Here is a 27,758-nt window from a genome sequence, read left to right as displayed (position 1 = left end):
ATTCTCAGTCACAAAGAGGCCCTTTAGCCCATCAAGTACCCATATATTAACATCATTCTACTATTGAACTGTTCATACTACATTAAGTGTTCAGCTAAATACTTCTCAAATGTTGTTTGAGGCTCCGTCTGCAGCAACCCCATTTTCCTCAAAACCTCTCCACATCTCCAACCTCCTCCTGTGACCATCGACACTTCTGTCAAGGGAAACCGTTTCTCATTATTACCATCTAAACAGAAATGCCGGAGAAATTCATTGGTCTCGCAGCATCCATATAAAGATGTATTACAGAAATTTCAGGAAGGGCTCAGGCTGAGTTCTTCCAGCATCTCTTTTGACTATAATCATAGAGTCTGCAGACTTTTGTGTTTCAATCACATTAAAATATTGACATTCCTCGATTCTGTACACCTCAATCAGGTCAAACTTCATGCTCTTCTGCTCCAAGAAAAACATGCCTATGGGGTTATCCCCTGAAGCAGATATACTTTTCCCAATTACTGCCTGATACAGGTCTACATTCCTCTTTGAGTTATACTGCCCAACCATCCAAGGGACTTGGGTCCATTGGCTTAATAATGTCTCCTAAATGGGACAAGACGGCACTTACACTAAGCCAGAGGAAACTCCTTCCATATTCCCCACGGCAGCTGTTGTAATACAGTAAGCCAATATTCTATTCTGTAGAGTTTGTGCATCATACCCATTCAGGATGATACCCTAACTGATTTCTTGGTTACTCAACTACTGGAGACCCTATAGCCAAAGGGATGCAATGATGTGAGACAGATAAGGTCAGCGGAACTATTTAAAGTATGACTGGACTCCACTAAGCCTATATCCTTGTGAAGTTGCTCATAATTTTGACCAACTATGGAAAATGCACAAGTACCTCACCACTTCGGGAAGACCACAATTAGTTGCCAATCTCCTTTCTGCTATCCAATTACAATGATCAAATGTACAGCTCCCACTAATGGAGAAGATGAAATTCCTCAATGTAATGCATGGGCAGATTTTGCTGCCAAAGCAGTAGGAGTGAATCCCATTGGACATGTTGTGCCTCAGTGTGTTCAGGCTGCCATTCCCTTCTTGATCTATCGATGAACCTGCACATTTACTCTGTAAAGGCTTTGTGGACTAATACACAGTATGTGCAGGGTTTTCAAGGTGTCTGGCACCATCTGATGGTCACACCTCCACCACTGATACAGGTCAAACAACATTTGAGAAGTATTTAGCTGAACACTTAATGTAGTGTGAACAGTTCAATAGTAGAATGATGTTAATATATGGGTACTTGATGGGCTAAAGGGCCTCTTTGTGACTGAGAATTAAAGCAACCAAGAAGCTGGAAGCTCCAGTTCCTCTTATTCCACATGGTTTCTATCCTTTATATTTAAGGGCCACCCACTGTTACTGATATATTCATGATGGGGATAAGCAGCAACATTTGGTATGCTTATGGATTCCTGACAATAAGAAAAAAATCTGGCTCAAACCCCAGTGGGACAGACTGTACCAAGCCTTTTGCAGGGCTTTCAACTTAGAGATATTGACACCCCTATACATGACACCTACAGTCAAAGGCAGCTGAATTGGGTCTACCCATCACATTCCAAACCTGCTTCACCACCGAATCAAGAGACCAGTGACAAAGAAGACTCCAAGAGTGAGAAGTGATTAACTGGTCTGCTTTACTGAAAACTTTATTCACCAAGCATTTTAAATTGTGAATATTTTGTGTGCTCATCTTCTGCAAAGAAATACATTAAAATACCTTTTTTTAAAATTCTCAGTTATGAATATGACCTGCATTCCACCCAGTCAAACTGTTGGTTACTCATGCATTCAATAGGGATTTTTTCAGATTCTATTCACTTTACCCTTACCGACATGGAAGCGTGCCATCAATTTAACAATGAAACTAGCTCAAGAATACATACATGACATCACAGAGAACCCTAAGATTCTTTTTCCTGTAGGCCAGTAAGAATTTCTACTTATCCGTGGTGTAAAACAAATTGTAATCAAGGCAAGCTACATGTCCAAAGCAGAGAAATGTAAACAAGGCGGCAGCGCAAACTGACTGCAATGCAGACAATAAACGTTTAATAATAAATAATGTTCTAAATTAGAGTCCTTAAAGGAGTTCCTGATTGAGTTTGTCGTTTAGGTGTCTGATGCTAGGTAGAGTAGCAACTGATTCCTAATCTGGTGATACGGGTTTTGATACCTCTTTCCTTTGACAGCAGTGACAACAGGGCATGTCCTGGGTGGTGTGGATCTTTGCTCTCCCTGTAGATTTTCTTGAGGGTGGGATGTTTTTCCTGTGACGTACTACCTTTTTCAGGGCTTTCAACTCAGAGATATTGACACCCCTCTACCAATCCGTGATGCAACTGGTCAGCACACTTTCTACTTGACATCTGCATTAGTTTTCCAAGATTTTTGATGTCATACCACACCTCTGCTAACTCCTGGAAAATAGAGGGGCTGCTGTGTTTCCTTCAGGATAGCATTCATGTGTTAGTTCCAGGAAAGGTTATCTGAAATAGTGACTATCAGGAATTCAAATTTGCTCACCCTCTCCATCCCCAATAATCACTGGATCGTTCACCTCTGGTTTTCCCCTCCTGAAGTCCTCAATCAGCTCCTTGGTTTTGGTGACATATAGTGTGAGGTTGTTGTTGTTCCATCATTAGGCCAAGTTTTCAATCTCCATCCTGTCTTGACTCATGCCCCTTTTTATACAATCCACTACCGTGGATGGTATATGTAGATGGTGTTATTAACATACCAACCCACACAGTCATAGTATAGTGGGGGGGGGGGGGAGGTGGGTAGGGGGTGTAAGAACAGAGTCCTGTGGTGCTCCAGTACTGATGTAGATTGTGGATGTGTTAAGGATCAGTATCAGGCTTATTGTCATGACCATGTGTCACAAAATTTGTTGCTTTGCTGCAGCAGTATTACACATTACAGGTATAAAATTACAATAAATTACCATTCTGTAAATACAATATTTAAAAATAAATAATTGGTGCTTTGCGTAGAGCCAGTGAGATGGCATCTTTACCACTGTAGAAAAATTGGAATAGTTCATGTCACTGCTCAGACAGGAGCTGATGTCCATCAAGACCAGCCTCTCAAAACACTTCCTCGCTGTGCATGCAACTGCCACTGGTCAGTAGTCTCTAAGGCAGGTTACAACACTCTTCTTGGTCACAGGTAGGATTAAGGTTTGATTGAAACAGGTGGGTATCATATCCTGCCGGAGTAAGATGTTGAAGATACCAGTGAATACAGTGGCAAGTTGGTTAACACAGCTTTTCAGTACTTGGCTGGGTACTTTGTCCGGACCAGATGCTTTCCTTGTATTCACTCTCCTGAAGGTAGCCTGCATATTATCCTCAGATACGGACAGTAGAGGATCATCAGGGGACACTGCGGTGCACAGTAGCTCTTCCTTGTTCTGGTAGTCAAATCAGGCATAGAAGGTATTGAGTTCATCTGGGAGTTCAGCTTTGCTGTTTCCGATTTCACTGTATTTGGTTTTGAGGCAAGTTATGTCATTAAGGCCCAGCTACAGTCCTTTGTTGTTTCCATGTTTGTCTGGAATCTTTAATTCACCCAGGAGATGGCTTTTCGTAGGTCACACCTGCCTATATATCATATCTGCCTTCCTGTCACTATCCCCCTTGGCCTTAATGGGCAAGGAATCCATCTGCCAGCAAGGGAATGCTACCTTAAAGTGAAGTTGCAGATGTAGATTTAATAACACTCACACATCATCTTGACTACTAATGGAAAGTATTGGGTGGGCGGCACCAAGGCATACCACTGGCTACCTATGAAATAGAAGGTGTTTGCTATCTGGCTTGTGGGGTGTCTATGTGGATAACCAGCAGCCATACCTTGAAGAAGGACTCAAGCCTTAAACATTGGTTACATACATTTATGGATGTTGCGAGACCTGCTGATTTCCTCTAGCATTTTAATGTTTTTACTGCAATCATAGCATCTGCAGATCCTTGCACTCAGTTGTACAAAGCTGTGAGCAAAGGGCCATGATGGAGATGGATTATTGCCACCCCCATTTTGGGCCTCCAAGACTTCTCAAAAAGCCCCTCAACGGCCTTTGCAATGAAAAATCTTGCTAATGAAATGGCTGATTCATGCCAGTCTGACTATTAAGGGTATTACAGACAAGGTGGTAGCAATTTGAACTATGGCACTTCAGAATGAGCTAGCACTGGGGATGCCTTGCTAGCTAAGGAAGGCAATACCTGTGCCATTATTCGTTGGGAATGTTGTCAACAGCTTTGATTTGACTGCCAAGGTCAGAAAAATAGGGCAAGAATTGCAGAGATCTCTCTTCCTCCCCTTAGGAACCCTTTAGCTGGCACGGTTCCCTTCTTGGTGGATGGGGTAGCTCCAGTGTACAATGGGCAGTGGGAGCACTATTTCTATTGATTACAACACATCCTAATCTGTTTAAAAATCACTCTGCAATGCCATGACAAAAAGGGCAGCAGCGTCTATAATGATCCAACAACTGACACCATCTAATCCTGACAGTATTATTGTGGAATTTCAGAAGCTTTGTATCATTGAATCTTAGTGTAACCTTGTCCTTTTTAGGACAAAGGGTGATGGATGAGGTGTGGAAGTTGCAGTGCACCAAGGGAGTGCAAGTGTCAGGAACCATTTGGAGGTGAGTGCAGTTTAAAAGGAAACGGAAGGCAGGTTAAGGGCTAAACAGAACAGTGATTGGTTGGAGGAGTAATAAAGATAAGGGGTAGTGACAAATAAAGAGTAGCTCAAGCAGAGCAACCAGTGTGCGACTGGCCCAGTGTAGGAGTGGGACCTCAGAGGCTTTGGCTCACATGGCTTTGGCAAGCAGAGGACGAGGACGAGCTGGATTCCAGTGAGGCAAGGCCAGTTAAGATATTTGTATTTAAATTAAAAAAGAATAATGGAGACAGCTAGGGCAGTGGAATGCTCCAATTGCAGGATGTGGGATATCTGGGACAGGACAATTGCCTCTGATGACTACACCTTCAAGAGGTGCTCCTGGGAGACAGAGTTAGGGAACTAGAGCAATTCTGTATCATTCTGGCAGCAGAGGCAGTGATAGAGAGGAACTTTAGGGAGATAGTCATCCCTAAACATCAGGAGGGAGGTAACTGGGTGACTGTTAGGAGAGGGAAGGGGAATAAACAGACAGTGTAGAGCACCCCTGTGGTCATTCTTGTCTTCAATAATACTGTTTTGGATGCTGTTGGGGGGGGGGGGAAATGGTGGGGAGACTAGATGATCTACCAGGGACAAGTTGTGGTGGTCATCTCTGGCACAGAGGTTGGCCCCTCAGCGCAGAAGGGAAGGGGAGAAGTGGAGAGCTATGGTGATGGTTGGACGAGAGGATAGGAGGTTCTGTGAACAAGATAGACGCTCCCGAATGATATGTTGCTTCCCATGTGCCAAGATCAGGATGTTTCTGATAGAGTTCACAGCATTCTGGACAGGGAAGGTGAGTACCCAGATGTTGTGGTCCACATGGAGACCAATGACATAAATAGGAGTAATGATGATGTCCTGAAGAAGGAATATAGGGAACTAGAAAAGTTTAAAAAGGACCTCAAGGGTGGTAATCTCAGGATTGCTCCCTGTACCATGTGCCAAAGAGGGTAGGAATAGGAAGTTGAGGCAGAAGAATGCTTGGCTAAAACATTGGTACAGGGGTTCAGATTTGTAGATCATTGGGATCTCTTCTGGGGAAGGCCTGACCTGCACAAAAAGGATGGGCTGCACCTGAACTAAAAAGAAATCAATATCATGGCAGGCAGGTTTGCTCGAACTATTGAGGAGGGTTTAAACTAGTTTGGCAGGGGGGGTGGGAAGCAGAATGTGAGTGCAGAGAATAGGGCTAAAGGTCAAAAGCATGAGGCTATGTGTTCTGAGTTTGTGAGGAAGGACAGGCAGGGGACAAAATATAAATGCAGCCAGTTCAAGGGTTTTAAATGTGTCTATTTCAGTGCTTGGAGTATGAGGAATAAAGGGGATGAATTTAGAGCATGGATCAGTACTTGGAACTATGATGTTGCAGCCATTACAGAGACTTAGCTGGAGGAAGAACAAGATTGGCTGATGCAGGTACCGGGGTTTAGGTGTTTTAAAAGGAATAGGATGGGTGGTAAGAGAGGGGGGGTGGGGTGGGGTGGGGTGGGGAGGAGGAATAGCATTAATGGCCAGGGATAACATCATAGATATAGAAAAGGAGGAGGCTGTAGAGGGAGTGTCCACTGAGTCAGTGTGGGTGGAAGCCAGAAATAGGAAGGGAGCGATAACTGTGCTGGGAGTATCCACAGCCCCCAAATAGCCTCCGGTGATCAAGGAGCAGATAAGATGGCAGATTTTGGATTGGTGCAGGAAATACAGGGTTGTAATTATGGGTGATTTCATCTTCCCTAATATTGACTGGAACCTCCTCATTGCAAGAGGGACAGATGGGAATGAGTTTGTCAGGTGTGTCCAAGGATTCCTGATACAGTATGTGGACCAGCCAATGAAAGGAGAGGCCATACTGTATCTAATTCTAGGTAATGAACCTCATCAGGTGGTGGACCTCTTGGTGGGGGAACATTTTGGTGAGAGTGACCACAACTCCTTAAGCTTTAGCATAGCTATGGAAAAGGATAAAAGCAGACAAAATGGGAAAGTGCTTAACTGGAGAAGGGCTAATGATGATGGGATGAGGCAGGAATGAGTGAGAGTAAATTGGAAACAGATGTTCAAGGGAGAAAGCACAGAACTATTGTGGAGGAAGTTTAGGGATCACTTGTGCTGGGTTCAAAATAGGTTAGTCCCATTGGGACAAAGAAAAGATGGTAGGAAAAGGAAATGGGTAAGGCAGCTAGTCAAGTGAAAGAAGGAAGCATACATTAGCTAGGAAGTAGGAAATCAGAAGAGCTCATGAGAAGTATATGGTAGCCAGGAAAGAACTTAAGGGGACATGGGAAGGACTTGGCAAGAAGGATTAAGGATAATCCCAAGGCGTTCTATGCATATGTGAAGAACAGAAGGATGACGAGAATGAAGGTGGGGCTGATAAAGGACATAACGTGCTGGAAGCAGAGGACATTGGGGAGGAACTAAATGAATACTTTGCTTCATAATTCACAAGTGATCAGGGTGATGCTGGAACAGAATAGGATTGTGTTCTGCACAATGTGGTGATTAAGGAAGAGGAAGTGTTGGATCTTCTTGAAAACATCAAGATTTTTAAGTCCAAGGAGCCAGATATGATATACCCCAGGTTGTTGTGGGAATTGAAGGAAGAGATAGGTGGAGCAGTAGCTATCATCTTTGAGTCCTCTTTGGCCACAGGGGAGGTGCCATAGGATTGGAGAATGGCAAATGTAGTCACCTTGTTTAAAAAAGGAAATAGGGAGAATCCTGGGAATTATAGACCAGAGAGGCTTATGTCAGTGGTGTGCAATCTGTTGGAGAGGATTCTTAAGGATAGGATCTGAGCATTTGGGGAAGTAATGTTTACTCAAGGATAGTCAGCATGACTCACAAGCTTAATTGAGTTTTTTTTGAGGAGTAAATAAAATAAATTGATGAGGGTAGGGCAGTAGATGTGATCTATATGGATTTTAGCAAGGATTTATAAGGTCCCCCATGATAGACTCATTCAGAAAGTCATGAGATCAGTGGAACCTTGGCTGTGGATAAAAGAAATTGGCTTGGAGGAAGAAAGCAGAGAGTCATAGTGGAAGGAAAGTACTCTGCCTCGAGGTCAGTGACTAGTGGAGTACTGCAACCATCTATTCTGGGACCCCTGCTCTTTCTAATTTTTATAAATTACCTGGATGAAGGGCCAGAAGTATGGGTTAATAAGTTTGCAGATGATCCGAAGGTTGGAGGAGTTGTGGATGGAGCGGATTGTCAAATGTTACAAAAGGATATAGAGAGGATGGAGAGTTGGGCAGAGAAGTGCCAGATAGAGTTCAATCCAGATAAGTGAGAGGTGATGCAATTTGGAAGGACAAACCAGAAGGCTGAGTACAGGGTTAATGGTCAGTTACTTAAGAGTGTGGATGAAAAAAAGTATGGAATTCATTACACAATCTTCTGCTATTTTCAACAAGACCATTTCTAAGAAATAAATTAGGCCAAACAATGTTTTTACCAAATTGTAGTGATATGGAGACTGTAGCAGCCCACTAACCAGGATGCAACCTGATAAACAAGATGGCTGACAACCCGGACCAATGACCTTCGTCCCAGGTGACCACCTGCTCGGCGGGAAGCAACAAGCAACGCCAACCAATAAGAGGCTGGCGCTGCCGTGACATCACTCCTGTCGTCAGCAGAGGGGAGAGAATATAAGTGGAGTTGCCAGTGCAAAAAAATAGTCCTCGACTTCTTGGGTGTGCTTCATTCTTTCCACACTTCTTGGTAACATGCATACTACATTGGTGACCCCAACAAGTCCAACTACCAGTTGGACTTGAAGATGACTGACGAAGTGGCTCTTCATGCAGTTTTGTTGAAGCTGTCAACGTTCTAGGCATTGCAACCACACGTGTGGTTCAAAAAGGCCCAGTTCTACCTCCGAAAGATTAGATCACTGCCAATACTACACGCTACTACTATGTGGTGAGCTCACTCGACCAGGACATGGCAGCAAGAGTTGTCGACTTCCTGCAGCAGCCTCCAGAGCAAGGCAAATACAATGCTCTCAAGAAGCTATTAATCCACACTTTTGGCTCTCACGGAATGCGCGAACCACCCAATTGTTGCACGAGGATGGCATGGGGGAAACAGGGCCCCATCCACACTCATGAGCAAGATGCCCTCCTTTGCTGAGGAGCACAGGCCTTGTCTGCTCTTTGAGCAGATTTTCCTGGAGCAGCTGCCCGAAGATATCCAATTCTTGCTCGCTGATGATGATGAAGACTTCAGTGACCCCTGGAAAGTCGTGGCCCATGTGGATGTGCTCTGGAGAGCAAAGAAGGAAAGTATCACTTCAGTGGAGCAGATTGCTGTGCCCCACATACAACTAACAACAAGGCCACAGCAAGTGAAGAGGCAAATGGACCCCCTACCCACCATTACCATTATTATCACCAACGATGGGGTGCCCGTTGATGCCACCCACCCTGTGTGACAGCCTCCTCCATGTGTGGGACTCTCTGTCAGGAAGGCGCTTCCTCATTGACACTAGTGCTGAAATAACGGTCCTTCACCACCCCCCCCCCCCTCGGCTTACGACACCCGGAATGGCAAACTGGGCTCGGCACTGAGGGTAGCTCCAACACCACCACAAGAACTTTAGGCACCTGCACCATTCTGGCAGCAACTGGTTCACGTGGACATTCATGATTGTGTCAGTGACGCATCTGCTCCTGGGAGCAGACTTCCCATGAGCCCACTGCCTGTTGGTGGACCTTAAAGGGCTGTGTTTGGTGCACGCCAGGTCTTTTCAAACATTGTCCATGGGGGAAGCCAAGTTACTTCCCCCCCCCACCTCAACTCTACTACTTTGTCCGATGTTACAAGCTCAGAGGACCCATAAACCCAGCAGCAATATAGATATTCACCAAGACAAATGGTTACTTAAACAAAAGTTGCTTTTAATTATCTTTAAACATGAAAATAGAATCACACATCAACTTAACTCTATTGACTTACTTAACACAATTCAACCCCCTTCTAATTCTAAGCGCAATTGTATGCAATGTGTGTATAAGTTCAGAAAAGTTCTTTGGTTCACAGTCTAATCTGACTTCTCATTCTTTCAAGTTCTTTGGTTGCAGGCAATTCTTATACTGTGCACAGGATTTAACATCTATAAAGTTCACCAGGCTTTGGTGCTCGAAAGGTAAATGGTTATGGCTCAGGAAGGTTCTTGTCGGTTTTCAGAGAGAGATTTGTTGTTCCAGGGCATCCACAACTCCACTCCAGTGTCTTGCTGACGAAACTTGCCCCTTCAGGGTTCTCCAGATGATAACCTCTTTATTTCAGGTCACCACAGAGTTCCCTTATGTCTCTCTTATTCCAAGTAAAACATTAGACAGCCAGTCCTCTCCTCTTGTATGAACCATAAGAGCTTTGACTAGGCCATTTTCCAAACTGGAGCTTGCCAGCTTGTCCTGTTCCAGTCCCAGCAATTTCTGCTGGCTGACACTGTCAAGTGATCTGTGTCTCCCTTTCTCTTTTTCTCACACACACTGAGATTGAGAGAAAGCCTGTTTGATTCGCTCTCTCTGCTTGCAAAACCACATGACCCTCTTACAACGGCAAGTCTACTGCAGACAATAGCAGAGCCAACCTGCTCTTTCATCTATGCTTTTGTAAACAACAACCCATTAGTGAAGTCTCTTGAGCACTCTTCAAAGCTCTGGCAAAAAGGTGTGAAGAGCCAGTATTTCAAAAAATATCTGTTTTAAAATGTTTGCATGTGACCTACTCTAACAAACCTTTCCCAATTGATCTCCTAAAAACATTTCTATATACTGTCACACCGACAACACCCTCGCGTATCCTGGCAGAGTTCCCTTCGATCGTAGCGCCACAGTTTTCCTCCACCGAACCAAAGAATGGGATAAGGCACCACATTCTCACCAAAGGGTCCCCCGCTCCATGCCAGGATGTGCCACTTCCCCCCACTCCCCATCCTGAGAAGCTTAATCTCACCAAGGAGTTTTAAAAAAAGAGCTGGGAATAGTATGGCATTCAGACAGCCCCTGGGCCTCTCCCTGCACATGGTACCGAAGGCAGCAGGAGGGTGGTGACTATCACCACCTCAATGAGGCTACCACACAAGACAGATACCCCGTGCCCCAATCAAGACTTTACCGCTAACCCTCAAGGGGCATAGGTATTTTGAAAAGTCAACCTCATTGGGGGCTATCACCAGATCCCAGTCCATCCCGATGACATCACTAAAAGTGCCATCATTAACCCTTTCAGACTGAGTTCTTGAGAATGCCTTTTTGGACTTGAGAATGCAGCCCAGACCTTCCAGAGGCTAATGGATGCGATGGGCCAGAATCTCATATTAGCGTTCATCTATTTGAACGATATTCTAATTGCCAGCCGCAATTACACAGAGCCAGCAGCCCATCTAAGCCAACTGTGCACTCAGCTCCAAGAATTCGGCCTAACTATAAACCCTGCTACGTGCCAGTTCAGACTAGAAACAATAACTTTCTGGGGCATCGAATCAACAAGCATGGAGCAAAGCCCCTGTCCAAAAAGGTAGAGGGTGCTCGGTGCTTCACCAAGCCCCATAGAATAAAGGCGCTGCAAGAATTCGCTGGTATGATGAACTTTTATCAATGATTCATACCGGCAGCATCCTGCATCATTGTGTTCCCTGTTCGCACTCATGGCAGGGCAAGGTAAAAACATTACCTGGGACAAAGAGGCCTCAGAGGCATTGCAGAAAGTTAAGGATGCACTGGCCAACACCATCCTTCTGGTACACCCCAGGCCAGAGGTGGCAACTGCTCTCACAGTATACGCCTTTAGCACAGCAGTACTGTATACTGGAGCAATTCAGAGGGCAATGGCAGCCCCTTGCCGCCTTTAGCAGGCACCGCCGTCCACCCAAACTCAAATACAGCGCCTTTGACCGTGAACTATTGGCACTGTACCTGGCAGTCAGGCACTTCAGTTATTTTTTGGAAGGTAGACAATTTAGGGTCTTCACGGACCACAAACTATTAACCTTTGCCTTCCATAAAGTGTCAGACCAGCGGTGGACCAGGCAGCAGTGACACCTTTCATATGTGTCTGAGCTCACCAAATATTCAACACATGGGGAAAATCAACGTGGTGGCCGACTCACTGTCTCAACCCGACATTGAGTCCATCCAGGCCCTAGCCAAGGCACAGCAGGAAGACCCTGAGATCCTGGTATACAGGATGGCAGTTTCCAGGCTCAGGCTGGAGGACATTGTCATTGCCCCTGGTAACCAGACGCTCCTATGTGACATATCCACAGGCAAACCCCACCCCATTGTGCTGGCAGCATGGAGACGGCAGGTCTTCAAGGTGCACAACCTGGCACAACCAGCCATCAAAACTTCAAAAGTTCACATTGCCAGGCTACAAACAACTTATTCTTACCTGGGAATTATTCATGCAAGGGTTATGCTTCATCTTGTATTCATATGTATGAGTTCTTAGACAACACATGGATGAAGGAAAAGGTTCTTTAAAGTTGTTGTAAACAACACTATGAGGCAAGCCATGAGGTTGCAAGCCTCCATTACAGATCTGCATACTGTGTCTTGATCTCTGTCAGCCCCCTCCTGCAGCCAAGTCTAATCAAACGGTAAGGCATTGCTAGTTGCATTACAACCATGATCACTATCATTACAGGGTAGGAGTAGTTTTCCATTATTTCTGGATGCCCTGGTGGAGGACATCTATATTAAAAAAAGATGGTGTCTTTCACTGGATACCAAGAAACACAGCAGTGGACATCGGTACTCAAAGTGGTGGCGGGGTGGGGGGGGTGAGTGGTGGAGGAATTCACTGAGAGCCACATCTTACTCCACCATTCAATAAGATCATGGCTGATCTTGTACCTCAACACTTTATGGATATCTAAAAAAAATTGCTCAAAGATTATGTATCCACAGTACTCCATGGTAGAGTGAAGCAGAGCCTTCAATGTCACAAGGCCTACCTGCAGTATCCTTCACCAAATTCAGCAGCTCCGCCAAGAATAGAATGATATCAGGAACATAGTGCCAGATACTGGTGAGGATGAGGCACAAGAACAATGCATTTGGATCATTTTATTTGACTTTTTAAAACATTATTTTGATCGGGACTGAATTATAAATTTGATTTTGAATATGTTTATTTGTGGCCTTTTCTCCTCCATTGCATTATGGTCATTTAGATGCCGTGATCATCCTCAGCAGAGCAAAGACTCGTATTCTTCAATGGACAATTGTGGTAATGTTTGTCAGTGACCAACGTGGCTTGAAAAGAGTCATCGATCTCACCTCTTCCTGTTCTGCAATTAATCACCAAAAGCTCATGTTATGAGTTCTCATTTCACATCTCAAACTAATCTCCAAATATTTCTGGATAAATCTATTAGAATATTTATATCTATTTCAGATCCTACCACCTCATTTTGACTTTTGATTTCTGGAAATACCAGTTTCAAAGTTTTTGAGGCGAAAGCTGTTGAAGGATTATAATAAAACACAAAAGTTTGCAGATACCATAAAAACCACAATGCTGGAAAAACTCAGCCAGTCAAACAGTGGATTTTATATAGCAAACATAACCAACATTTTGGGTTTGAGCCCTTCATCAAGGTATGAGCAAAATTTAGGCAGGCACCTGAACAAAAAGCTCAAAATGTTGGTTATGGATCTTTACCTTCAGTATATAAAGTACACTATCTGATCTACTGATTTTTCCCTTCATAGTGTTTTAATGAAGGACTACACCTGTTTTGTTGTTCAGTGCCAACCGCTCAGTCCAAGATTCTGCCCTGCTCCAGCTCCCTCAACAGCCCCTAAGGCTAGAGCTGGATGAGGTTCCCACCCTGGATGAGACATATAAGGCAATCGAACAACTGAAAAGTGGCAAAGCAGCAGGTATGGATGGAATCCCCCCAGAAGTCTGGAAGGCTGGCGGCAAAACTCTGCATGCCAAACTGCATGAGTTTTTCAAGCTTTGTTGGGACCAAGGTAAACTGCCTCAGGATCTTCGTGATGCCACCATCATCACCCTGTACAAAAACAAAGGCGAGAAATCAGACTGCTCAAACTACAGGGGAATCACGTTGCTCTCCATTGCAGGCAAAATCTTCGCTAGGATTCTACTAAATAGAATAATACCTAGTGTCGCCGAGAATATTCTCCCAGAATCACAGTGCGGCTTTCGCGCAAACAGAGGAACCACTGACATGGTCTTTGCCCTCAGACAGCTCCAAGAAAAGTGCAGAGAACAAAACAAAGGACTCTACATCACCTTTGTTGACCTCACCAAAGCCTTCGACACCGTGAGCAGGAAAGGGCTTTGGCAAATACTAGAGCGCATCGGATGTCCCCCAAAGTTCCACAACATGATTATCCAACTGCACGAAAACCAACAAGGTCGGGTCAGATACAGCAATGAGCTCTCTGAACCCTTCTCCATTAACAATGGCGTGAAGCAAGGCTGTGTTCTCGCACCAACCCTCTTTTCAATCTTCTTCAGCATGATGCTGAACCAAGCCATGAAAGACCCCAACAATGAAGTCGCTGTTTACATCCGGTACCGCACGGATGGCAGTCTCTTCAATCTGAGGCGCCTGCAAGCTCACACCAAGACACAAGAGAAACTTGTCCGTGAACTACTCTTTGCAGATGATGCCGCTTTAGTTGCCCATACAGAGCCAGCTCTTCAGCGCTTGACGTCCTGCTTTGCGGAAACTGCCAAAATGTTTGGCCTGGAAGTCAGCCTGAAGAAAACTGAGGTCCTCCATCAGCCAGCTCCCCACCATGACTACCAGCCCCCCCACATCTCCATCGGGCACACAAAACTCAAAACGGTCAACCAGTTTACCTATCTCGGCTGCACCATTTCATCAGATGCAAGGATCGACAATGAGATAGACAACAGACTCGCCAAGGCAAATAGCGCCTTTGGAAGACTACACAAAAGAGTCTGGAAAAACAACCAACTGAAAAACCTCACAAAGATAAGCGTATACAGAGCCGTTGTCATACCCACACTCCTGTTCGGCTCCGAATCATGGGTCCTCTACCGGCACCACCTACGGCTCCTAGAACGCTTCCACCAGCGTTGTCTCCGCTCCATCCTCAACATCCATTGGAGCGCTTACACCCCTAACGTCGAAGTACTCGAGATGGCAGAGGTCGACAGCATCGAGTCCACGCTGCTGAAGATCCAGCTGCGCTGGATGGGTCACGTCTCCAGAATGGAGGACCATCGCCTTCCCAAGATCGTGTTATATGGCGAGCTCTCCACTGGCCACCGTGACAGAGGTGCACCAAAGAAAAGGTACAAGGACTGCCTAAAGAAATCTCTTGGTGCCTGCCACATTGACCACCGCCAGTGGGCTGATAACGCCTCAAACCGTGCATCTTGGCGCCTCACAGTTTGGCGGCCAGCAACCTCCTTTGAAGAAGACCGCAGAGCCCACCTCACTGACAAAAGGCAAAGGAGGAAAAACCCAACACCCAACCCCAACCAACCAATTTTCCCTTGCAACCGCTGCAATCGTGTCTGCCTGTCCCGCATCGGACTTGTCAGCCACAAACGAGCCTGCAGCTGACGTGGACTTTTTACCCCCTCCATAAATCTTCGTCCGCGAAGCCAAGCCAAAGAAAAAAAGAAACACCTGTTTTGTAATCACTTTTAAATAAACTCTGCAATCTGCCACTTGCCACTCTGCACATCTCACATCAAAAGTTTGAATCACTTTCAATAACTGATTATTTAGTGAGGGAAAATTCACCCACACTTCACTGCAGGACACATTGCTACTGCACACTCAATTATCACTTCAAACGCTACTTCTTACTGTCACCAAGGAAACTTTAAATAGTGACATTTAAAAAGAGTCTGCAGGAATAAAGGTAGTTTCTACTATTGATTGACACACAAAATATCTACTTTTATCCCAAATATAGAGCTTTGTATTAGCTTTTAAGTTCCATTCTATTAAAGCAATATTTAACTTCAAGCTTCCTCGAGAAAGGTTTATGATGCATATTTATTTGATCAGAAAACAGTAAGGGACTCATTCGCAATCAGGAATAGTTGGTATTTTGTTCTACTGGCTCAAGACAGCATTATACCCACTGATTGAAAGAATTACAGAAGAATCACTGTTGAGCATTGGTGTAGTCAACTCACCCACAATTAAAAACCTTTTTTTCTTGATTCAGTTTTTAATCTTTTTGAGCTCAAAGGCATTACAAAATATCCTAACTTGGTGAAAACCACTATTTAGATTTCTACACCTTTTATTTGGACACAAGTTGTGTATGATTTTTTTAAAGTAAGAATACCATTGAAAACCATGCCAACTTAATAAGCTATCTTATCAGCAAGCATGAGTGGGAATCAAATTTGACATCCTACTCATAACCATGAAAGAAATAAAGAAGAAAATTAGAAAGGCAGAAAGAAGGCATGAGGGTGCTTTGGCAGATAATGTGAAGGTAAATCCAAAGTGTTTCTACAAGTATATTGAGTAAGAGGATAACAAGGGATAAAAATGGTCCCCTAGGGGATCAGAGTGGTTAACCATGTGAGGAGCCTCATGAAATGGGGGAGATCTTAAAAAGTTGTTTTGCATCAGTATTTACTCAGGAAACTGGAATAGTACATAAAAATGGAAGAGAAAAAATTAGAAGCGTCATGAAACATGGAGATTAAGGAGGAGGAGGTGATTGCTGCCTTAGAGTGAAAAAAGGTAGACAAAACCCCTGGGCCACATATGATATTTCCTCAACCTTGAGGAAGACATGTGTTGAAATTGCAGGGGCCTTGACTGATGTATTCAAAACGTCCTTAGCCACAGGAGGGGTGCCAGAGGATTAGAGAGTAGTTCACGTTGTCCTGTTTAAGACTCCAAAAGTAAACCATGTAACTATAGCCCAGTGAGCCTGATGTCAGTGGTAGGTGAATTACCGGAAGGAGTTCTGATAGATAGGATTATATAGGTACTTGGATAGCCAGCATGGCTTTGTGAGTGGTAGGTCATGGTTAACAAATTTTGTAGAGTTTTTTGAGGAAGTTACCAAGAAGGTAGATGAAGGAAAGACTGTGGATGTTGTCTACATGGACTTTAGTAAGGAGAGGAGTCACGTGATGGAGTAGTGGCCGAACGGTGAACTCCAGCCCTCTCCAGAAAAGTCAGAAAAAACAAAGCAAAACACAAAGGCACAAAAATAAAAATCAAAGTAAAGTGAATATAAAGGTGGAAAGAAGATGGCGACGAAAAAAGAAAAGTCGAAACCAACGGTAAGAAGAGAGGAAGAGAAGAGAAGTGCGGGTTACAAGATCAACGTAAATAAAAGTGAAGCAATGCCTATGAATAATGCGGATTTCTCAAAATTTAAGAAGGAATCACCATTTAGCCTCAACAACTGTGTGGAGGACAAAGTGACGGATGGCTCAAAACTTCCTGCAGCTAAACGAAGGCATGTCTGAGATCATCCTATTTGCCCCCCCCCCCCAAAAAAAAATTATCGCGCAATACTCTTGGTAACTTATCCATCCTCCTTAAACCACACATCAAATCCCTTGGTGTGATATTTGATTCTACCTTCAAGTTTGACAAACAGGTCAATGCAGTAGTAAAAGCTAGCTTCATCCAGCTCTGCACTATTGCCAAAATCAAGACATTCCTGTCACTGAAGGGCCTCAAGTTATCCATACCCTCATTTTCTCCTGTTTCAACGACTCTAACCCTCTATATACGGGAATTAGTCAGTCATCATTATCCTGTCTGCAACTGGTTCAGAATGCCACAGCAAGATTCCTGACTGGAGTCAAGAGGGACCATATCACTCCTATTCTTGCCTCCCTTCACTGGCTGCCAGTGCAGCTCAAAATAGATTTTAAAGTTCTCCAGTTTGGTTACAAAGCCATAAATGGACTATCCCCCTCCTACGTCACCAATCTCCTAATGCCCTACTCCACTTCAAGACCCCTCAGATCGGTCAATTTAGTGCGCTAGGTTTTGTTTTATCCTCAAGTTGCAAACTCAGGGAAATCATGTCTTTACTAATTTAGACCTCAAACTGTGAAACAACATTCCTCCCTCCATCAAATCAGTCCCTTCCTTAACTCTTAAATCCAGGCTGAAGTCATATTTTTACTCACAAGCGTTTTGAAGTAATTGTTGATTGTTACCATATTGTATATACAATTCTAAACCTTGGGTGCCAGTTTTATACTGCACTTTAAATAGCTGTTTAAGATTTAATTTATAATCTGTACAGCACTTTGGTCAACACGAGTTGTTTTAAATGTGCTATATAAATAAACTAAATAAAGCAATTTTTCTAACTGAATACCACATCTATTCTTAGTTTAGGAAATGTATTTAAGAAAAAACAGAACAAGAATATTTTTAAATAACTTGCAGTTGCCGCTCACCATCCTCCACTTTTAGGGGTAAAACACAGGATGCTGTTGACACCGCGGTTAAGTGAAAAAACATACAAATGCTGGAGAAACTCAGCAGGTCAAATAGTGCCTTTATGTAGCAAAGGTAAAGATACAGCAGGTCAAACAGGGCTCAAGCCCGAAACATTGGTGATATATCTTTACCGTTGCTACATAAAGACACTGTTTGACCTGCTGAGTTTCTCCAGCATTTGTGTGCTTTTTTAATCCTCCACTTTTATCTTTGGCTGTGGTCCCCTAAGGACTGCTCAAATTTTAAGGGCCCCTTTCCTTGTGAAGAAATTTATTTGGTTTCTTCTGTACTTCTCTCCAACCGACTACTTAAAAAACATTATGATTTCAGCCTGTCACCCTTCCTTAAATGTTTTAATGGCTCCCGGGGGTGTGTGTGTGCGCGTCTGCCTGTGCGCGTCTGCCTGTGCGCGTCTGCCTGTGCGCGTCTGCCTGTGCGCGTCTGCCTGTGCGCGTCTGCCTGTGCGCGTCTGCCTGTGCGCGTCTGCCTGTGCGCGTCTGCCTGTGCGCGTCTGCCTGTGCGCGTCTGCCTGTGCGCGTCTGCCTGTGCGCGTCTGCCTGTGCGCGTCTGCCTGTGCGCGTCTGCCTGTGCGCGTCTGCCTGTGCGCGTCTGCCTGTGCGCGTCTGCCTGTGCGCGTCTGCCTGTGCGCGTCTGCCTGTGCGCGTCTGCCTGTGCGCGTCTGCCTGTGCGCGTCTGCCTGTGCGCGTCTGCCTGTGCGCGTCTGCCTGTGCGCGTCTGCCTGTGCGCGTCTGCCTGTGCGCGTCTGCCTGTGCGCGTGTGCCTGTCTGTGTGCCTGTCTGTGTGCCTGTCTGTGTGCCTGTCTGTGTGCCTGTCTGTGTGCCTGTCTGTGTGTCTGTCTGTGTGTCTGTCTGTGTGTCTGTCTGTGTGTCTGTCTGTGTGTCTGTCTGTGTGTGTATACATATGGCCCCTGTTGAGAATGGCTGTTCCTCATTACAGTTCAGTGATTCAAATTCACCCAACCATGTTAAAAATGTTGATATTCATGAAATGATGGCTATTTGTGCAATTCCTAATACAACGACTCAAAAACCAGAGTCATGTTATCAACTATCCAATCCATAATTTTGCCATTCACTCCTGAAATTCCGCCCTACTCCATTCTCCAAGATGCTCTTTAAAACCCACTTCAGACCACACTCTGTCATTATGACTTGATGCTTGCTGATGCGCAGGGGGTGCACGTTGGTAGGTTTAGCTACATCATTTAAGAATTAATGCAAGTCATTGACTAGCTTACACTAGGTTCACACAGGTAATAAGAGGTAGCAGGTGTTAGTGATGGCTTTTTTTTGTGAATGGAATCCTGTGGAGATACCTTAACTATTTGTTGTGTACAGTAATGATTTGGCGACGAATATTGAAAGAGAGGTCATAATTGTGTCCAAAAACAGTCGTGTTGTTGACAATGAGAATCGCTTTTGGCTACAGCATGAAATTGAATAGTTAGTCAGAAGGGCAGAGCAATTGCAGATGAAACCCTGATCAGTGCAAGGCCATACACTTTGGTGGACTCATAAGGGTTGTACATACGTAATGAATGGTAAGATTCCAGGAAGCATTGAGGAACAGAGGGACCTTGGTGCAGAAGTCCAATGATCTCTGAAGGTCATAAGAAGGCATAAGGGAGACTTACTTCATTAGCTGGGGTATAGAACTATAGGATCAGGAAGTTATTGTACAACTTTTTAAAATGAAATACCAGTTATGGTGAAGCTCAATTACTGTATACACTTCTGGTCAGCAATTAAATTGGAGTGGAAAGGGCCTGTTTTGGTACTGTCTGACTGTATGACAAATGTTTGGTGTATCCACAAAGTAAAATTATGTGCAACTCTTAGATGTAACACAGAAGAATTTGCAGATTATGGCAATGATCCTTCATCCAGTATTTTATGCAAAATAAAATCTGAAACATCCTGAATATTTAAAGGGCTAGATAAAGTGGATGTGGAAAGGCATTTCCAGTAGTGGGAGACTCTTGGATGAGAAGACACAGCCTCAGAAACTCTTTAAAACAGTGATAAAAGGAGAAGGAAAAGGCAGGAGAATAAATTGAAAGGAAAAAATTCTAATGGCAAAACAGACTTGATGGGCTGAATGGCCTAGTTCAGCTCCAACATCTTATGCTCAAACACAATCACCCAATTGAAAATACTTACTGCAAAAATACATTTCTACAAATTTTAATTCCCAATTTTAACAATGTCTTAAGATTCTTTGTGAAATTTCCTTTAGAGTTAACACAACATATTAAAAAGTGCTTAAAAATACCCTAGAAAAAATGGAAAATTATAAAATTTAGTCATCACAATGTAATTAATTTGAATCGCTTGATGCTTCCATGATCTCAAGCAATCAATAGCAAAACTTGTGGATTCATTGCTTTATGTAGCACGTCTGTGGTTGCTCAGTAATGACATTCAACATTGAGAAGGGAGAATGGAAGAAGAAGCTTTAGTTTTTCCAAGTCATAGAGATCTTGCTAATCCTGAATAAGTAAAAAGGGAATCAGCAATGGTATGCTTAATTTCTCTGGTGTCGTCATGAGAATTTCCTTCTCATGATTGTTTGGTTTATACGGAATCATTTTACAGGTACTCCCTGACTTCTGACCTATGCTACTTGCGTCCATCCGCACATAAAACACGAATTATGTTGTAGTTGACAAATTATAATAGGGATTTAGGGCATGTAATGGCCAAAATGTGCATACTTACCTTGTTAGTCAGTGTCTTGGGATGCGCAGGCTGGGCGCTTACATCTTGATTCCTGAGCGTTTGCGTGAGTCTTTGGTTGGCGCATACGCAAAGGAATCAAAAATGGCAACACCCAGTCTACGATTCCCAGTATGCTGTCTAACAAGGTAAGCATGGACAAGAATGTGGAAAGATTCGCCAAGTTTGATCGACAAATTCAGGAAGCTTTAAGTGGTTATTGTCAAATCTACGATGTAAAAAAAATTGATTAAAAAGTTTGCTTTAAGATTTCGGTACTCCACGAGTGGGGGAAAAATTCCGATTTGCGTCCATTTTGAGATACTTCAATCCCAATTACAGCCATAAATCGGAGAGTACCTATTTTGTGTGAAAAATACAGAGCCATTTTTGAATTCATTTGGCCACATAATCTAAAGCAGTTGTTCCCAGACTTTTTCATTCTGCCTCCCCCTTAGCCTCAGGCCACATCCTAAGCAATCCCCCCCTCTCCCATACAACGGCACTGGGTGGGGGGGGGGGGGCAGGCGCGGGGGGATTAGTGGTGGCACTGAGTTGGATGTGGGTGGGGTAGGGGGTGGTACCGCCGCCAAGGGGAGGGGGGGTAGGAAAGGCAGGGTTGCGGCCCTGCTGAGTGAGATGACCACAATGAAAGGGATTAGTGGCAGTGCTGAGAGGGCGGTAGTGACACTAATACAACATAGCAGCTGCTGAGACCAGCTTTCATAAGAACGCCTTGTCGTCATTTATTTTGCTCATGATGCCACTCAGTGTCTGGCCAGAAAATTACTGCACGAGGGGGGCGTGGCAAGATGGCGTAGAGTCTAGACATGTAATCTCGACCTCTCTGGCCAGACATTTAAGTACCCGTTTTTTAACCCCTTGTTTTCAAGTTTAAACTTTTTAAATTTTAGTTTAAAGTATTAAGGAACTATTATGGCCATTAATGGTAAAAAAATTAAGCCTCAAGTGCAGAAGAAGTTACATTTCGAGTGCTGAAGATTTGGGGCCTAGACGACTTGATACAGCTTCAGGTTTAATTTCTTCAGTGTTTAAACCTCAAAGACTGCCTGTGGGAGCTGAAAAATAAATGTCTACTACTCACCAAGTGAAGGATGGCACTGGAATTACCCGTTCTCTGGAAGAATGTGCGTGTTCCCAAGAAGTGGATCCCGATTTGGAAAGCCTTTCAATTTTAACGGAGGGAGCACTCAGGAAGACGACTCCATTGTTGGAAATGCATCAGGAAGCATTTCAACCTGAAGACATCGCTTTCCTTTGTGATTTTGTGAAAAAACATTGAGATGCGGGGGGAGACCAGCGGTGACCCCCTGAGGAAGTCGGGGTGCTGTCGCTGGGAGTCCTGACCCGCAGTAAAACTTCTAAAATGGTTCTGCCACTATGTCAGAGAAAGCAGGGCTGAGCTTTTCTGATTTGCAGTGTATGCAATTAAATGCAGTCATTCAACCTTTAATGAATGAGATGGTTCAAATGAATGCTAGTACAAGTTCAGAATTGAATACAGTTAAAGCACGTGTGGATGCATCTTACGAAGAATTTAAAAAATTTCAAACTGCTTTTTTGGACTGTAAATAACAAGTGGCTTCTAACACAGAAAAAGTGTTGAAGGTTGAAAAATCAGTCAGAATTGGGAGAACGCGAGAAGGAGTTAGAGAGGAAAATAGACTACTTGGAGAATCAAAGTAGAAGGAATAATGTGAAAATCGTAGGTTTGCCAGAAGGTATAAAAGGACAAGATCATCTTCGTTTTTTTAAAGACTGGATCCCACAAGTATTAGGACAAGAATTTTTTTCTGGAGGCTTGGTACTGGAAAGAGCCCATAGAGCTTTAAGAAGAACACCCTTAGCTGGTCAACCACCGAGACCGGTAACAATTCGATGTTTGAATTATTTGGACAGAGAAGCAATACTTTGACTAGCAGTGCAAAATGCAAGACAACGACAAACTCCGTTATTGATTCAGAATAGCAGTGTTTTTTTATCCTGATTTGAGTCAAGAGGTTATTCAACGTCGACGTCGATTTAATCCAGTTAAAGAAGTTTTGAGGCGTGAAGGTTACAAGTCTACTTTTCGCTACCCGGCAGTGTTGAAGGTGTTTTATGGAGAATATCAATTTCGGTTTTTTGAGAATGATTGTGAACCAATGATTTTTGCTGATTCATTGTCAGATATAAAAAGACAAAGACGTAGTCCACCATTGTCTCTTAAAGAAAAATCTGGTTGTTCTGGAAATGGAAGAAATGGCAGAAATGGGAAAAACGGGAATGGAAAGAGTCCAACTTCTTCTGAAATGGGATCTTCCAGATTGGAATCTCTTGGATGAAAAGAAGAATTTTCTTTTTCTTACTCTTTTTTTTGTTATTGTGATATTTTGATGTTATTCATTATTTGGCTGGGAAGGGAGAGATTTGCTCTAAGTTCTTTACTGGTCATCAGCCACTGGTGGGTGACCCACACCCAATTTTTGTTCAGGGATTACTACCTTTTGGTAGGTTTTTTTTGGGGGGATTTTCTTTTTTTTTTCTTTTTTTTTTAATTTTCAGTTTAGTTAGCTTTTAATTTGTGATTTTTTTTCTCCTATTGGAGGGCCTATATATGTTGATTTGAGTTTTCATATAAAGATATTATTGGTATTTAGTAATAATAGTAGATATGTCAAAGTTGAGATTTGCTACTTTTAATGTTTGAGGTTTAAACAGTCCGATCAAGCGTAAGCGAGTCTTGGCGTATATTAAGAAAATGAAAATTGATGTTGTTTTTTTTACAAGATACACATTTGAATGTGAAGGAAAGTATGAAATTAAAGAGGGACTGGGTTGGGCATGTATAATTCTTCATTTAATTCTAGGGCTAAAGGCGTAGCAATTTTGATACATAAAAATTTATCTTTTGAATTACAACCAATGGAAGAAAAGTCAGGATCCATTCTTACATTGAATTGTAAGATTTTTAGTGAATTTTGGACTTTACTTAATATTTATGCCCCAAATGTAGATGATGAAATATTTATTTCGATGCATTTTTATGTTTGGGTCAGGCTAATGATAATATTTTAGTTGGTGCTTTTAATTGTGTTTTGGAACCTTTATTAGATAAATCTCCGAAGAAAGTTAAGAAATCTAAGATGGCAGTTCAGGTTCAAGCGTTGATGAAAGATTTTAATTTAGTAGATATTTGGAGACATCTTAATCCGACAGAGAAAGATTTCTCCTTTTATTCATCTAGACATAATTGTTTTCAAGAATTGACTTCTTTTTAGTATTGGCACATTTACAAGGGAAAATACAACAAGCGGAATATAAAAGTAGGGTGATTTCAGATCATTCTTTGTTATATTTTACATATGCAACTTCTGAGAAAACTCAAGTGGCCTATCGGAGGTTTCATATAATGTTAAAAAATACGGAATTTATTGATTTTTTGAAAAAACAAATTAATTTTTTTTTAAAGAAAATTCTAATTTTGTTCAAAGTAAGTTTGTATTATGGGATGCTATGAAAGCTTATTTGAGAGGACAAATAATTACTTATACTTCTAAAATAAAAAAGAATCGATTAAATCAGAGTCTTGAATTAGAGAAACAGATTGATGAGTTAGAAAAGGAATTCCAGAAAGATGGTACAGAAGATCAGAAAATAGAATTATCTAGGTTAAAATTGGAATATAGTACTTTGCAATCTTATCAATTTGAATGTGTGATTAATAGGACTAAACAACGGTATTATGAATGGGGAGAAAAAGCACACAAGGTATTGGCATGGCAATTAAAGAAAGAACAGATTTCGAGGACTATTAATGCTGTTATACGGAATTCTCATTACTTATAAACCTCGTGAGATTAATGATGAATTTTGTTCAATTTATAAAAAGTTATATACATCTGAAGGAAAACAAGAAACTGGATCGATTGATTTTTTAAAAATCACATTTGAATTTACCGATATTAGAGGATGCAGATATACAGGAGTTAGAAGAACCATTTACTGATTTGGAAATTAAAATGGCTATGATGGAAATGGCGAACGGTAAATCGCCTGGTGATGATGGATTTTCGGTTGAATTTTATAAAAATTTTTTAATGATGATTTATCTACAGTGTTTCAGGATGTATTACGTCAAGTTGGAGAACAATATGAATTACCCGAGTCTTGTTCTAGTGCTTTAATTACAGTAATTTCCAAAAAAAGAGATCCTTTGAAAGTATCTTCATATAGACCAATTTCATTGTTAAATGTAGATTATAAAATAATTGCTAAAATATTAGCGAATAGAATGGCTAAATTTTTACCCAAGTTGATTTATATGGATCAAACAGGCTTTATAAAGAATAGATATGCTTCAGATAATATTCTGCGTGTGATTAGTTTGATTAATAGATTTTGACAATCTTCAGATCACCCGATGGTGATATCTTTAGATGCAGAAAAAGCATTGATAGAGTTGAATGGAATTTTTTGTTTAAAGTTTTGGAGAAATTTAAGTTTGGTCCTTTATTGATTGGATTAAGGCTTTATATAGTAAACCGGTAGCTAGAGTATTGACGAATGGTTTGATTTTGGAACCTTTTAAATTGACTCGATCAACTTGTCAAGGTTGTCCTTTGTTTGCGTTAGTGATTGAACCTTTAGCACAGCTGATAAGACAAAATATACAGATACAAGGTATGAAAGTTTTAGACGAGGAGTATAAAATTAATTTATTTGCTGACGATGTATTGGTGTATTTAACAAACCCAGCTCAATCACTTTTGCACTTGAAGGAGTGTTTAATACAATATGGATGTCTTTCTGGATATAAAGTTAATTGGGAAAAAAGTGAAATATTACCAGTAAGTGAAGGAGATTATTCAGTTTTTAAGAATATTATTAATTTGAAATGGACTGATTGAATTAAATATTTGGGTATAATTTTGAATGTTAATTATCAATCTTTATATAAATTTAAAAAAATAAAAACTGATTTGATTAAATAGTTTTTTTATTAATAAGTGGTTGTTATACTCAGAATATTTACATTTCAATTTACATTGATTAGATCTTAATATGTATATTTAATTTTTCTTTAATATTTTTTCCTTTTTCTTTCTTTATAGCTCTCCTTAGGAGAGTTGGCTGAAGGGGGGGCGGGGTTCTTTTTTCTATATATATGAAAAAATAACATTCATGTTTATGATTAATTGTTGTATATGTTATGTACTATTTGTTATTTGAACGAATAAATAAAGTTTAAAAAAAAATTACTGCACTGGTATCTTCATAAAATTTTGCAGCAAACTGAATACCAACAAGATTGAAGGTTCAGAACACTCCCTTTTTCCTCACCAACCCCTTGGACCTTTCCACCGGCCACTTTGGGAATCACTAATCTAAAGCTACATTGATTCCTAAAAATAGGAATTGTATTGACCAACTCAAACAAAAAAAGCTTAAAAGTTAAATGAAATCTGTAACCACCTAGAAATAGACATTAGTATTAAATATTCCAGATATTGAAATAAAGGGTAGAGGAACAGACTATTTATTTTCTCACCTAGCCATCATCGGGAATAAAAACAGTTCAGTGACATACAAATCTAATGACATTTTAAGACAAAAACAATATTAATAATCTTTCATTAGAAACAAATGCTGTTTCACAGATACTTACTTAAGCTCTCTGCTGAGTACAATGTTAATTCGGTTTTCAAGTGGTCTGCACTTTTTTGGAATAGAGAACCAGGTTTTCCGTCCCATCAAAACAGCATTGCACTTCCCTGTCATCAGAAAAGACATAGAAAGTGTCATTTCTGTGCATAAATGGGAAACAAAATCACATTCTCAAAGAGTAGTATATCCTAGCTAAGACCTCATCTTTAATACCACAGCTAAAATCACATATGCCTGATTTCAAAGTTCCACAATATTTCTCAAGTAGGAGCCTCAGGGACAAACTGATAGAAATATCTAAAATTATGAGAGGCATAGATACAATAGTCAGGGTCTTTTTCCCCCCAAGAGAGGAAAAGTTAAATATTAAAGCACATAGGATTTAAGGTGAGGGAGGTGGCAGGGTTGGAGGGGTGTGGTTGGAGGGGTGTGGAAGAGAAGTTTAAAGGAGACTTGCAAAGCAAGTGTTTTTTTTTAAATAAGATGAAAAGTGGTTGGTTCCTGGAATATGCTGCCAGAGGAGAAGGCGGGAGCAGATATGATAAAAACATTTAAGAGGCATTTAGATGGACACATGAACAGGCAGGGAATAAAGGGACACAGACTATGTGCAGGCAGATGGGATTAGTTTAGATTGGTATTAAGGTCAGCATAGATCTCGTGGGTCCAGTTCCTGTGTTGTTCCACGTGGATTTTAAAGCTCCCAGGATTTACCAGGATGTAACTGCTGTACCAGGATGTAACTGCTGTACCAGGATGTTTATGTTACAGCAGCCAAGTAAAAGTGTGAAGGTATGTAGTACAACAGTGACACAAAGTGGTGCAAAATCAAATAGCAGATGCTCAACACAATAATGCTTTCAAACAAATTACTGAAATCACATAAGGAATTAAATTATATGGAATGCTAAGAAGCCATTCAATGCCTTCAGACTGTTTGAAAGCAAGTCTTCATCAAACATGCCCTGTGATCAGTCTTCCACGTGAAGTTGTGCTTCCAAATTTCACATCCAAATTACATGGCTTTCTTTGAAAGATTATGTCCATGCACTTGTCCTGGATTCTCTTTACCTATTATCCAGTATTTCCTGATTTTAAAACCTATGAAATCACCCTGAATCTCAAACTTCAAGGGAACTCAATGCAAGTTT

At 42.0% G+C, this 27,758-nt stretch overlaps 1 protein-coding gene across 2 annotated transcripts in view; it reads right to left on the bottom strand.

The window, feature by feature from the left end:
• dhfr (dihydrofolate reductase) overlaps nt 1–27,758 on the bottom strand; it is a 66,510-nt gene that overhangs the window by 34,829 nt on the left and 3,923 nt on the right. For both annotated transcript variants that reach the window (XM_069936483.1, XM_069936490.1), the window contains exon 3: nt 26,609–26,714. In XM_069936483.1, the coding sequence (XP_069792584.1) occupies nt 26,609–26,714 (106 nt within the window). The remainder of the gene's footprint in view (nt 1–26,608; nt 26,715–27,758) is intronic.

Source organism: Narcine bancroftii, chromosome 1 (genome assembly GCF_036971445.1).
Source record: "Narcine bancroftii isolate sNarBan1 chromosome 1, sNarBan1.hap1, whole genome shotgun sequence".
Classification (NCBI taxonomy): Eukaryota; Metazoa; Chordata; class Chondrichthyes; order Torpediniformes; family Narcinidae; genus Narcine; species Narcine bancroftii.
The sequence above is the reverse complement of the archived record's forward strand: the minus strand, read 5'-3'. Positions and strand labels throughout refer to the sequence as shown.